Source organism: Martes martes, assembly GCF_963455335.1.
Source record: "Martes martes genome assembly, chromosome: 2".
Lineage (NCBI taxonomy): Eukaryota > Metazoa > Chordata > Mammalia > Carnivora > Mustelidae > Martes > Martes martes.
The window spans coordinates 83,562,186-83,577,074 of record NC_137889.1 but is presented as its reverse complement, the minus strand read 5'-3'; the positions used below and the strand labels follow the sequence as shown (position 1 = coordinate 83,577,074).

At 35.5% G+C, this 14,889-nt stretch overlaps 1 protein-coding gene across 2 annotated transcripts in view; it reads right to left on the bottom strand.

Annotated features, from left to right (window-relative positions):
• The window catches only part of MAP9 (microtubule associated protein 9), a 31,915-nt gene that overhangs the window by 6,233 nt on the left and 10,793 nt on the right, over positions 1 to 14,889 (bottom strand). The window contains exons 6-13 of one of the 2 annotated variants that reach the window (XM_080797567.1): positions 8,437 to 8,530; positions 6,718 to 6,887; positions 4,803 to 4,873; positions 3,604 to 3,772; positions 2,593 to 2,682; positions 788 to 949; positions 511 to 656; positions 198 to 330 (exon numbers count right to left, since the gene is read on the bottom strand). In XM_080797567.1, coding sequence (XP_080653693.1) covers positions 198 to 330; positions 511 to 656; positions 788 to 949; positions 2,593 to 2,682; positions 3,604 to 3,772; positions 4,803 to 4,873; positions 6,718 to 6,887; positions 8,437 to 8,530 — 1,035 coding nt within the window. Of the gene's footprint in view, positions 1 to 197; positions 331 to 510; positions 657 to 787; positions 950 to 2,592; positions 2,683 to 3,603; positions 3,773 to 4,802; positions 4,874 to 6,717; positions 6,957 to 8,436; positions 8,531 to 14,889 lie in introns of both variants that reach the window. The other variant, XM_080797566.1, reaches the window with a different exon arrangement.

Sequence of the window (14,889 nt, the reverse complement as noted above, 5' to 3'; positions counted from 1 at the left end):
AAAGAGTAAAAGCATCAACAGAAATGAGTAAATTGAAGACAATAGGAGAGGCACAGGGAGAGAACAAGATTCCACAAGGCAGCTTCAGGTAAAAATGGTCAGTAGGCAGAGACAAAGAGAACCGGTTGGAAAAGGATGGAAAAGTCACGAATAAAGTGCATTCACAAGACACAAGTGCATTAACAGACAATACCTACCAGCCATTTTTCATATTCATCAATAGCTTGCTTATCTTTATCTTTTTTCTCTGCTCTTTTCAGTTCTTCTCTTCTTTTCTCATTTATTTTCTCTTTCTCCTTTTCTTTGAAAAAAGCATCCTTCTTTTCATTCCTATGTAGGATATTACAGAACACTGGATGGTTAAAGGGGAGGATAGAATAAAGATTCCTGAATACAGCTTCGCAATAATGAGATAGCAATGCCTTAGTAAATTTCAAGCAAATAATCTTTTCAAGAGCCTTAAAGTGTTATTCACTTGGAAACTATCAAATAGCTCTCATTTGGGATTACCATTTCTCAACAGCGGTTAGGTTATCTTTCCTTTTCTCAGCAATCGTCTCCTCCTCTTTCTGCTTCTTTGCTCTCTCATATTCTCTCTCCTTTTTATTCTTCTCTCTAAGATATTCCATCTTTTTCTCCTTCCATCGTTCAAAGGCCTGAAAAAGTACACAATGATTTTCTTATTAACCGTGAAAATGATCAATAAGGAGAGTCACAGCCAGTCACTAATCTCCAGTAGTCAGAGAAGGGAAAATCATGCCGCCAGGGACTTCAAGCCACTGAGTACCTGCAGTGCTTCTTCCTTTCTCACGGCATTTTCTTCCTCTGTTTTCTTCTTGTTTTTGGCCTCAAGCCTTTTTTGGGCAGCTATTTTCTTTGCTTCCTTTTCTTTCATAGCCTTCCAGGCCTCAAAGGATGCTAATGCTTCTTCTCGCTTAGCAGCTCTTTTCTGTTTCAAAAAAATAAGAGACAGACATATAAACAGTGGACAGACAGCAGTAGATACAGATACATACAGATTGTGTTGAATTCCCTTCATCATCATCATTTCTAGACCTTGTTGTTCAGGGCAGGTAATTTTCTTAGAATGGTTGAGACAAGTGGATTTAGAAAAAAAGTGTTATCGGAATTATTCATTGCAGTTTAAAATGTCCTTTTCTAAACCCATTTATCAGATATTGATCTGCTATTCATGGGAAAGAACACTTTTTTGGAAGCCTACTAAATAAACATTATCAAAATAAACTATAATGGCCTGAGTGCTACTGCAAAATGCTCAGAATAAAACATTCCATTACAAGAAAAATATCAGGAAAGTTTCAGGCTTATAAAGTAAGAGTGAACTCAACCGGCCAAATCCTGTAGAAAGCCCCAATCTTTGCTTTGAACCTGAATTTTGACTGTCATCAAAGCATAAAACTGTTACAAAATAAACACAGCTGGGATGCTGAAACTAGGTGCCAGACTGAGAAAAATGTAGATGAGGGTACGGTGAGTATGTTATTACTTGACTTACCTCCATCTAATCCCATTATATTCTCTGCCTCATTGCTTAATGCTAAACGACATGAAGTCTTATAAAAAGAAAACACGCTTTAGAAGTAAAGGTACAAGCCACCTCAGCGAGTTGTGACGATGACAGGAGAAAGTGTTGGGCTCGGAGCTCAGCCATTTAAGGCCGCAGAACCGCTGATGGGGATGCAGGCACACCCCTGCATGCTTCTCCATGCAGTACCAGGCACTGGGGAACCTGGTTTCCTTCTGAATCCCTTTGGTACCAGACAGCACAGGGAAGGGCTTCTAGTGCAGAAGTCGGGAGGGAACTAAGCATATTGTGGACCAGGAGTTAGAGGTAGAGACTGAAGTACAGGCCAGAGTAAAATAAGAGTCCACCTCCAGTAAGTGGGAAGGATACCAGTCAAGAGCTCACACGGGTGTTAGTATTCCGCACCCCCGCCCCCACAGGTGTTAGTCTTTTTTTTTTTTTTTAAAAGATTTTATTTATTTATTTGACAGACAGAGATCGTAAGTAGGCAGAGAGAGAGAAGGAAGCAGGCTCCCTACTAAGCAGAGAGCCCGATGTGGGGCTCGATCCCAAGACCCTGAGATCATGACCTGAGCCGAAGGCAGCGGCTTTAACCCACTGAGCCACCCAGGCGCCCCTCCATAGGCATTAGTCTTAAGGACACATATAAAATTCAAGACAGAAAAGAGGAAAAATGGAGGTTCATTTCTGCTGATCCTTTATGTTCTTGGCTAAGTTGTAAGACTGAAGTCAATTTTTAACAGTGAAAAGTTAAGTAAGAGTGAATAGGTAGTCACAAGTAATAGTAAGTTCCTAAATCAGTAGTGTCGAATATATTCCGCACCTACAAAAATCAGAAATCTCTGCATATCTGTTTTCATGTGAGATGATTATATTTATATCAAACTGAAAATGTATGAAATGCCAGAGAAATAAAATCAGTAATCAATTCTTTTATATCCATGTTATTTTGCCATTTAAAAAACAGTGGATTTAGAAATGTTACTCAGAGATATTTTACTGACTTAAAAACCCAGAATATTTTCCATTTCTATATTTCAGAATACCTGTTCATTTTGGATCCTTAAGTTTTCACTCTCGATCCTTTTAATTCTGTGCATTTCATGTAAATACACATTTTTCTTTTCTAACCACTCCTGTGAAAACAAGAAAAAAGTATTTAATACTCAGTTTCCCAAATGATTCAGAATTCTTATTCATTTCTGAAATATTTGATAGAAATTTTATTTTAAGATTTTATTTATCTGAGAATAGGAGAGAGAAAAAGAGAGAAAACAAGCAGGGGGGAGGGACAGAGAGAGAAGCAGACTCCCCGCTGAGCAGGGAGCCTGATGTGGGACTCGATTATGACCTGAGCTGAAGGCAGACACTTAACTAACTGAGCCACACAAGCACCCAAGAAATTTAAAAAAAGCAAAATACAAAATTTAGAAATTCTATATAAACTAGTATCACTTTTCTTTTTCTGATAATATTCTAATATATAAAGATGAGTTAAGAAAATAAAACTTATCTTAGTTTTAACAACAGACTTTGAAGATTGAAAATAATGGCTACGTAAGTTAACATTTTTCTTCAAAATTTACAAGTATAATTTTCTAAAGTGTACTATTTTGTAAAACAAACAAGACAAAAAAACAAAAGGATGGCTTTGGGAACTGTGAAAAAAAATCAGGAAAGTCTTGTTCTGTGTAAGCTTAATACAAAGTCTCATGGAAAAAATTAAAACTCTTTGTGTTCTTAACAATATACATTTTAAGGAGAAAAAGTATAAAAACATGTATAGACCTTAACAGTATTTTTGCTTTTATAGTATTTTCATAAGTTGCTATGGCATATTCTCTTAAACAACCATGATCAATTAAGCAAAGCTTGGAAGGAAGTATTCTAGTTAAAAAAAAAACCTTTGGGTTGCTCAGGTATTATAAAAGAACATCTTTCCTAATAAATTAAGTACTAAGACATCATTTCTGATAGGGTCTTTTTATTCCTTGGTAAACAGGTAATCTTATTACGTGATCAGTTCTTCATTTTTTGTTATATGTTTTCCTTTTTACCTGATAAACAGCTGCCCTTATGCTGTCTGCTCTTTCAGGTTCTATGTTCTGTTTCTGTGAGGGCTTTTGGTCCAAGACTTTCAAAGTCCCTAAATAGTGAGAAGAGGTAGTTGTTGACGGAGGTCTCCTTATAGAATTAGATTTCTTTAAGAACTCAGAGGCCATTAATCTGAAAAGATCCAAATAAATCAACAAAAAATATTAGTTGTACTTGGTAGAAGAAAAATTCACTAGAATTTACAACTACTATATTTGAAATTATATTGTAAATTAATAAATTATAAGTACTTTGAAAGTGATGATAAAATAGGAATATGATGATAGTTTTTTCTTCATCTACTAAGAGCTTCAAATGGATGCTCTTTCAAGATATTTATAATTAGAACATTTTCAAGAAAAGTGGACTACATCTCAAGTTACACGGAAAAAAAAAGTGTTAATAAAGTAGATTTTAAGTCTCTTGTATCATTTTGTTACAAAAAACAACTCTAAATATAAAGTTAGAACAGCATCCTCTATTTCAGGGGTTGGCTGGAAAATACGGCCCATGATCCAGTTTTGTACAGTTTATTTATTTCTTAAGTTTACTGTACCACAACTATTCCCCTGCTACACCAGCAGAACTGAGGAGTTACAACGGAGACTATACGGCCTACAGAGTCCAATACATGTACTAACTGGCAATTTACAGTTAAAGTTTGCTGACTCTTGTTTTATTTGATTTATGGTAATTGAAAAGACTGAGAAGGTTCTGATTATCATTTATGAGTTAGGCATTCGTTATCATCAGTGTGAATGAAGCAATATAGAGTCTTCTCATCTCAATAAACCAACTTAGTCCACAGAACCTCGAGGTTTTAAGTACAATTTTCATATGTGGGACAAAGGTGTTTAATAGAGAAGTATAATGCTGGACTTCAGCTTTATTACTGATATGTACTGTCTCAGGAAAAACAGGACAGAAACTCCATCCTAGGAACAATGCAGAGCAAAGAGAACTCCTAACCAACTCCTTTTCATAAAAGAATATGATCAACTGAGGAGTTTTATCATGAAGTAATGACCTCATTCAGTTCATGAGATGGGAGTTTAAGGAAAATCAAATAATACCAAATGAAATTCACTTTACAGAAGTTAAATTAAAACTAGCTTTATTGGAACGTACATCCATTAATGAGGGATAATGACAGCTTTATTACCTGCCAGATGCACTGGAAGCTCTAGTATTTGTTGACTTTTTAGTCTTCATATTTCTATCTTCAATTGTTTTCTATTAAAGAGAAAATACCACAGATGGATTACTCACTGTAACTATGACAGTTAGGCCTAGAGGCCAGGAAATCTATGTTTTTAGAGCATCTACTATGCGTCAAGTACAGCAGCCACTGGAAACTAACAAGGATACTACATTTTAGAAAGGGTTGACGGACATGAAACACAAAATCAAATGTGAGTCATAATGGAGATAAACTAGGGTCCAGTGAGTATGACTAGGGTGAAGGGTTACGTTAATGACAGTGACCAGGAAAGGCCTCCCTGAGGTCTTTTTTTTTTTTTTTTAAATTATTTATTTATTTGACAGACAGAGATCACAAGTAGGCAGAAAGGTAGGCAGAGAGAGGGGGGAAAGCAGGCTCTCTGCTGAGCAGAGAGCCTGATGCGGGGCTCAATCCCAGGACCCTGAGATCATAACCTGAGCCAAAGCCAGAGGCTTAAGCCACTGAGCCACCCAGGTGCCCCTGGCCTCCCTGAGGTCTTGACAGCAGTGTCAAGAAAAAGATGGGGAAAAAAGGGGCCCACATGAAGGAAGGTCTATGGGAAGAAAGAAGTAGTAAATGCTAAGAGCCTGAGAAGGGAAAGAGCTTGATAATTTTGAGAAACAGAAAGTGAACGACACCAATGCAGAGCAAATGGCAGCGAGAGTGGATGAATATATAGTCAGAGAAGAATGGTATAAGGTCCTGAGGATGTGGGAAGGAGTTTGCATTTTATTCTCCTGATGACAATCCAATCAAGAGACCTTAGCAGGGGAGTGATGTGATTTAGACTTGAGGAAGATCCCCCAGGACAGAGTAAGGATAAAGCCAAGGATTCAATCAAACAAAAAGTTATGATCTTACTTGTTATACAAAATTGCCTGTTGTTATTGAGAATTGTCGCTATTAGACATTTCTAGGATCCTGTCTGTAAGTTCCAGAATACCCTTTTTCTTTTTAAGGAGTAACTTCTCTACTTTACACAGATAGATCAGTGCTAGCATTGAAGTGAGACCACAGATGTAAGCACATCACTAACTTGGCATAAGTGACTTTTCCTGAAGAAAGTGGTTAGGAACAATATAACTGGAACGTGATTTAATGAACCATCTCCATAAATGTTAATACAAAGCACTAATATTCTGTATTATAAAAGTCCTACTCAACCACAGGTTTTCAACTAGCACTGTTACCTTCCCCAAGATTAGGTTTACATAGCCACCAGCTAACTATAGCTATAAGGAATAAAGACTAAATTCAAGAGGAATAAAGACTAAAAGTACTGTACAATAAATTTTAAAAACATACAGTTTTCTGGCACATTATAGTATAGTGACAAGTAATCCTACACACCAAAAATCTGGTTCTCAAGGTAATAATAGTAATAATAATGTTTGTGAAATTAACCCTGTCCATCCTTTTAAGTAAGCAAGACAGTGGTAACATTTCTTAAGGATTTTCCTTAAAATCTGTAAAATGTTTTAAAATGATATCTAAAAGAATAACTTTCACTAATTCAAAACCTCAGAAGTTGTTCCAGATAGCTATATTTTTATAACACGGAGACCTATAGAAACCTACCCACTTATGAGTTTGTATTTCTGAGATATTTAAGAGTATATTATGATCATACACCTCTGATAATTTTTAAGGAAATACTGACTTTTATTATATTCACTGCAAACCTTCCCCGAAGTAAAACCCTATTGGCTCTATTGTCTACCTGACAATATGTCATTATCAAAAGATGAGTTTTCCACAGACAATTCAGAAGTACATAATGTGGCAGATAAAATATTTAAAAGGTCTATTTTGAGTTTTAAACTGTAGTATAAAAGGCATAATTTCATATAAATACCTTTGAAGGCTCCGTTGCATCAGTATGTACTAAGATACTCTGAGCTTTCAACAATGGTGGATCAACTGTTAAGTCATTCATCATCAGTTCAGCTTTCTCCTTTTCTTCTTCAAGGTCATTGGTAATCACTTGACTTTCCTGGGATTTCTCAATTGGAGGAGTGACAAAGTCTATCAAAAATGAATTATCTTCATTTTCATTTGATCTCATGTGGTTTTCAGGGAGTTCTTCATTCTGATCTATTTTGAGACAGAGTCACAAAACTAAAACTCCCTTCTGAACTAATAACAGATTCATTTGCTTTCTACTAAAAGGATTGTTTACAAACTCTTTGTCTTGCAGAATACCATAAAGGAGAGCTATTATATTCAACCTGAATAAACTTTTCTCTAAAGTGATCTATGAAAGAGAAAATGGCCACTCAATCTACAAAAACATTTGACATACCTAATACTTAGAAAAAAATATATTAGTAAAAAAATGGAATAACTATCCTAAATCAAAAGACACACCAAAAGCTCCTGTTGATGATAAACCAAGTAAGTAGGCTGGCAATATCTATTCTATTCAAAGCCTGGCCTTCTTAGCTGGAACAAGAGGCTATGTAAGCTGGAGGCACACATCTCCATGTTACCAGAGGCACAATCAGTACAGCTGTAAACTTGTATAGGTGCAGGGGAACCAAGAACCCATGCACTTTTAGAAGAGTCATCACACCAAATAAAGCCATCCTCTAGACAGCGTTATCCCTGCTAAGATGCCTGCCTTTACTAACAGGCACTAAAGGTGGGCCTGTTGTTTATCCTTTCCGTGCTCCAAAGGACTGTCTCAGGCTCTGGCATGAGAAGATTCCATTTTGCTATCACAGAACTGCTTCCGTTATTCTGTCTGCCCCACTTCGGAATGTTCAACAGAAAGAAATCAATCACCAACTCTCAGTTCTACTTGGAGCCACCTGCTGGCCAACCTTGTCTCTTTATTGTCAAAGTCTTAATTCCGCTGCTTTCATTAAAGCCATCTTTGAAACCTGCTTTGCAGTAACCAGGAGTCAAGATAATTTTGTAATAGAGTTAGACCTGTTCATTTGGAGAGCACCCATGACTCCAAGTATCATCAGTGGATTTTTTAGAGCTGCTAATCAATGCGTTCAGTAAAAAGAACGACTGTGGAGCCAAAGATTCAAATTACAGCTCCGTTACTGACCTTGGGTATGTTTCTCAATATCTCTGCACTTCAGTTTTTCTCATCTGTAAAATGACAAAACCTATACTACACAGCAAGCACTTAATAAATGTTATACATCTTGGTCCTAGAAACAGCGATGCCTTTTTAGCTCTCATGAAGCTCTAAGTCATAGGACTAAGGAAAGAAATACATTGGCAGTTCACCCCTCACACTTACTGCATGCTTACTGTGACACTGTTCTCAGTGCTTTACATGTATCATTAACCCACTTAGTTCTGATGGCCACTGTGTGGGGTAGGTTGCTCTTATGATCCCCATTATAAGATCAGTATACAGGGCCAGAGAGATTAGTTACTTTGCTCTTGGAACTGTGTCTAGTTCTGTATCTAAAGTCACATGGTTAGTAAATACCACAATTTGAGGCAAATACAAACCTGTCATTCCTATAACTATGTATTCTTTCTTTTACAAATAGGATTCTAAGCAGTATAGAGTTCACACATAAACTAAGATGTAATAATTTGATATAACCACCTTTTATGGATGCTTTTCCTCCAGATCCTGGTGAAAAGGAATCTCCAAGACTTTCTTTAAGGGATGATGATGATAAACTTGTTAAACATGGATCCTGTTTAAAAAAAAAGAAAGAAAGAAAGAAAGAATTTACTATGTAGGTTTAGTTCTTAAGATTTGTGGTAGGGCAACAGCATTATTAAGACTATTTTATAAGTCTGAAATCATCATAATTAGGAGTTTGCTGTTGAAACACCAAAAGCATTAAGCCTTTGGGGGCTAACATGCTTTACTTGTAAGACTTGATGGCTTGATCATTAAAAGGGGTCACTAAAGAGCTATTCTAGTTCTTGAGCCAGCATCTTGATATTTGTTTTCAGTGATTTTCAAAACTCTTGCTCTCAAATCAAATCTCATAAGTATTTGAGATGAAGATTTGATATCTTTTTCTCTAATTCTTATTTCTAAGAAAGCATAAAGGAGACAGTAGGCAAAAACCCTTGGTGTCAAATATTACTATTTGGCAAATGAAAGCAATTTATAAAACCAAGTAAACAGCTACTACCAAATATTTAGATAGAAATAGTATAGATTTCATGCACTTGAGTTTTCCTCAAAATTCTGAAAATTTTATCTGAAATGAAATAATTGTCTGTCTGAACTACACATCTCTTTAGAGAATAGTAATCTAGCCTAAAGTTGATGGTATCATACTGTAAGACGTTTGACTTTGTTGTATAAATAATAAATTCTATTTTTTATTTCCATAATATTTTATGGTACAAAGACAATTATTTGTTAAAAGCAATAAATAGAAACCATCTAGGAAGATGACAAAAGGGATGAAACACAGGAATCTGCCTCGAGAGACAAAGCTTTGCAGAGGAGACTGGCAAGTTAGTAGCTTTATGTCTGAGTGAGTTCACCCATATGTGCAGCTCAAGTGGTACAAGGTTACAGCCTTACTGGGCTAGCTTAAGGGAGCAGAGGATAGAGTCTAGGACTAGAAGATCAGCGAGTAAGTTTGAGGAAGAGCTGCAGTAGGCATGAACCCCAAAATCTTCATATAAAATTCACTCAAAATCCTTTGCTCATCTATGCGTGGCATAGAAAAGACATCAGAGAAGATCCTATAAAATCACAGCAGTTACAAATTGAAAGAACTAAGCAGAGATTTCCATTGATATCTGCAGCAAGGGAGACAGAGTTGGGGATTTGAGTTCAGCCACAATATCTGTATACTAAAACACTATTCAGAGGAACATAACAGAATCTAGAATCTCTATAACATAATCACTCACAATGCCCTGTATTCAATCAAAACGTTACTAAATAGGTAAAGAAATGGAAAACGGTGGCACATACTCATGAAAACAAAAACAAAAACCACAAGAACAGTCCTTGGAAACCAACCTAGAGATGACCCATATATTACAATTAACCTTTAAAGTAGGCATTATAAATATGTTCAAGCACTTAGAGAAATGCACGCATGAAGGCTGACACAGATGGGATCTTAAAGATACAAGAAATATAAAAATACCAATGGACATTATACAGTTGGACATTACAATATTGAAATAAGAAATTTGCTGGATAGATAACAGCAGATCAAGATGGCAGAACATGGATGTGAACTTGATGACAGAGCAATACAAATTATTCAATCTGAAAAACAAAGGGAATAAAAACTGAAGAAACATGAACAGAATTTTAGAGATTAGATGAGACATACCAAAGATTTCAGTACTAAAAGAAGAGAAAAGAAAACTAGGGCAGGAAAAAATATTTTAAAACTTCCCATTTTCTTAGACAGTAACAGCTTACAGATTCTGAGAACTCAAAGAAACCCAAGCAAATACTTTTTAAAAACACACACATCTAGTTACTCTGTAGTCAAATGTTGTAATACAAAATTTAAAAAAAAAACTTGAAAAGCAGCCAGAAAAAAAAACAAAACAAGACATACTTGAAAGCAACAAAATGAATTATCACTGATTTCTCACCAGATATAATACAGGCCAGGAACAATAGAAACTTATAAAGAGTTACAAGGATGAGAAGGGAACGGTTGGCCCCGAAGCATATATTCAGCTAACCATCCTTCAAAAATGAAAATGAAATAAATATTTTTTAGGTAAGTAAGACTGAAGAACCCATCACTAGCGAAACAAAAATAAGTTCTTAAAATTGAAGGGAAACAATACTAGAAGGTAATCTGGACTTACAGGAAGGAATAAAGATCCTCAGAAACGGTATATATATATATATATTTAAGAGAACTATAAATATTTATTCTTTTCTTTTAATTTTTTAAAAGTGGAAGACAAAAAATTTTGTTTAAAGAGAAACTGTAACACTGAATTGTGGGGATTATATCATATATAAATGTAGCATAATATGACAACAATAGCAGGATGGACGAGGGAATATATGGAACTACACTATCACAAGATTGCTATATTAAATATGAAATAGTGTAGTATCTAAGTAGACTGATAATTCATAGCTGCATCTTGTAATCCGCAGAGCAACTACTAAAAATATAACACAAATAAGTACAGCTAAAAAGGCAACAGAGGAATCAAAATGGGAAACTAAAACCCATGTGGTTAACTCTCAAAAAAAAAAAAAAAAGGCAGGGAAAACATTATAGAGGAACAATAAATCAACTAAAAAAAGTGAAACAAACAGAAAACCCACAGCAACAAATCAGTCCCAAATTAGAAGTAAATGGACTATACACTCACAAATGGAATAGAATTAAAAAAGTAGACTGTCAGACTTGATAAAAAAAAAAAGAGTAATACCAATAGTTATTACAAAAGAGTTATTATAAAAAATTAAATAAAAAAGAAAGTCACAAATAGTTTGAAGAGAATGATAGGAAAAGGTACACCGTGCAAATACCAGTAATAAGAAAGCTGAGATATCAGACTAAGCAAACTGCAGGATAAGGAGGATTACCGGGGTAGAAACATTTCATAATGTAAATAGGGTTGAGACATAATGATAATAAATGTGTATGTGTCTAATAACAGAGTCATAAAACACTGACAGAACTAAAGGGAAGTGGAGACACATTCACAAACATAACTGGAGGTTTCAACACTTCTTAGTCAATATTTGGTAAAACAACTAGACACAAAAACAGTGAGGATGGAGAAGATTTCAGAGACATTACCAGCCACCTTGAGCAAACTGAAGTTACAGAACATTACACCCAATGTCTGCAAAAGTTACATTCTCTATAAATGCAGATTGAACTTTCATAAGATACACTTAGGCTGAGCCATTAAAAAAAAAACCTAAAGAAATTTTTTAAATGTGAAATCATGTAAGATACATTCTCGGATCATAACAAAATCAAATTACAAATGAATACAAAATTACATCTAGAGAAGATCCAAATATTTGAAAATAAAACTAATCACCACAAAATAGCCAGTCAAAAAGGAAATTAGAAAATACATTTAAAGAAAATATATTTAAAGAAATGATAGTGAAAATAAAAGGCATCAAAAAAACGGGGTGTTCCTAAAGCAGTGCAGAGAGGGAAATTTATAGTTGTCAAAGGTTTTAATAGAAAGTATAAAAGGCTTAAAATCAATGAACCCATTTTCTAACTTAAGGGTGTAAGTAAATTAAACCCAAAGAAAGTAATAATAATAAGTGAAAATCAGTGAAATTAGAAACAAACAATAGAGAAAAGTAACAAAGTCAAAGTTGGTTAGAAAAGTTAGAAAATTTAATAAAACTGGATAATGCCTATCAAGATTTAGTGAGGAAGACAGAAAACATAAAGTTTTTATTAGAAATAAAAGATGGAATGTTATGATAATCCCACTGTCATCAAAAGGATAAAAAATATCACAACCTCCCATTTATAAATTCAAAATCTTGGATGAAATGGACAAATTTCTTAATAGACATAAATTACCAAATTGATGAAACAGGGAATCTGAATACCAAAATATGTATCCAAAAATAAAATTTACTAAGTATCTCTTCACAATGAAAATTCCACATTGACTTCACTAGTGAATTCTTTCAATTAAGGGGAAAAAAAATGATACCAAACTTTTGGTTTCAAACCAAACAAACTTTTAGAAAATAAAAGAGGAAGAGATACTCCCTAACTCATATGATAACCCAAGCCTGATAATAACATTGCAAGGAAAAAATTATAGACAAATAGCCCTGTAAATATGGATGTAGAAGTCTTAACAAAACACTAACAAATCAAATCCCACAATAAAATATTCTACCATGATCAACCAGATTTTATCCCAGGAATGCTTAGTTTGATATTTGCACATACATATGTATAATCTCCACTCCCCTCGCTCTCTTCTCTCTCTCTCTCTCACACAGACACACAAAAAGGAAAGGTGGGAGATGAGGATGGTAAGAAAGCAAATGTCACCATTTCAAGATTCAAAATTTCAAGATATTTGAAGGAAGATAAGGCAGTAGGAAGAGATGCATGGTATCAAAAGAGAGTATACACAAAGTTAAAAAGTCTTGATCATAGTTGAATGTGGATGGAAACAGACCCTTCCAGTTTTTGACTCTTCCAATAAAGGGCCAAAGGTCATAGATACAGCGAGAGAAGAGTTGAGCAAAAAAATAAATGGGAAATCCTTGAGTAGGTGGGTTTAAAGAAGATTCAGAGCACAGTCAGGAAGATTTTTATAATGAAAAATATGTAACATTTAGATTATTGAAAATAGAAGTATCCAGGGGCACCTGGGTGGCTCAGTGGGTTAAGCCTCTGCCTTCGGCTCAGGTCATGATCCCAGGGTCCTGGGATCGAGCCCCACATCGGGCTCTCTGCTCAGCGGGAGCCTGCTTCCCACTCTCTCTCTGCCTGCCTCTCTGCCTACTTGAGATCTCTGTCAAATAAACAAAAAATCTTTAAAATAAAAGAAAATAGAAGTATCCAATATACCCCACAATTAACATAAAAGTTTTATATTATGGGCTATGTTATAATCAGTAAGGAGAATATGGTCTCTAGATCACCCAGCAGCATAGAAACACTTCATGATCTAATATTGAGATAAAGAAAAAGCATGATACAAACATTATGTTAAGATGACGAATGTGATAAAAAAAAAAGTTTAGAAAAACAGGCTAAAAGGGAATAAAAATGATAAACATAGTTACTATGAGATGGTGGGATTATAAGTTGGTATCAAATAAGATAATAATAAGTAACATCATATTATGACAAAATTTAATCTTATTTGATTAAATTTTGTCATAATATGATGTTACTTTAAAAACTTTAGGAATACCTTTTTTTTCCCCTTAAATCAAGGGATACGGAAATGTTAGCAAAGAGCATTTAAAGCGAGGCACCAGTACCAATTTCAATAGTGTTTCCTCGAAATTCATGTCTATCCAGAACCTCAGAATGTGATCTTATTTGAGAATAAAGTGTTTGCAAATGGCATTAGTTAAAATGAAAACATACTGAAATAGGTGGGCCCTAAATCCAATGACTGGTGTCTTTTGTAGAGAAAAGAGAGGGAGACACAGACACAGGGAAGAGAAGGCCACGTGATGATGGAGCAAAGGAAGGATGTGATGCCGCTACAAGCCAAGGAGCACCAAAGACTACTGGTAACCAACACCGGGCGGAAGAAGCAAGGAAGGATTCTTCTCTAGAAGCTTCAGAGAGAACATGGCGCTGCCCATTGGACTTCTAGCCTCCAGACTGGAGAGAATACACTTCTGTTGTTTAAAGTCATCGAGTTTGTGGCAGCTTGTTATAGCAGCTACAGTAAACTAACATGAAATCCACTTGACCAGATCATTTTATTAAATATAAAATGACTGGGTTTGAGAACACCTCTTTTTCATTTCTTGAATTTTCAGAACAAATTAGGAAAGAGCACACTGAGGTCAGAAAGATTTATATCAAATTGTCAGCTTTACTGGCAAAGCTAAACTACGAAACCAGATTTGAACCTGTTGTCTACTGTGCTCATACTTCCTGTCCGAACTGGAAAGGTTTATTTATTTAGTCATAACGCACAGGAGTTGCCCCCAGTTTCCTTCTGTACCACCTTCCAGGGACAGATCCTTACATGCATCACTACCGCAGAGGAGTGAGGAGAAAAAGAAAGAAGCTTAGTCAGGTACCATTCCGTTCCTTTTAAATAATTCTTTTTTTTTTTTTTTTTTAAGATTTTATTTATTTATTTGTCAGAGAGAGAGAGAGAGAGAGAGTGAGCACAGGCAGACAGAGTGGCAGAGGGAGAAGCAGGCTCCGTGCAGAGCAAGGAGCCCGATGTGAGACTCGATCCCGGGACTCTGGGATCATGACCTGAGCCGAAGGCAGCTGCTCAACCAACTGAGCCACCCAGGCGTCCCCCGTTCCTTTTCCCCAGTTTGCTCAAGCAGATTATGGAGACAGAATGTTCTTCCCATACTTACTCCTTCTGAGATGTGAGGTGGAAGTTCACT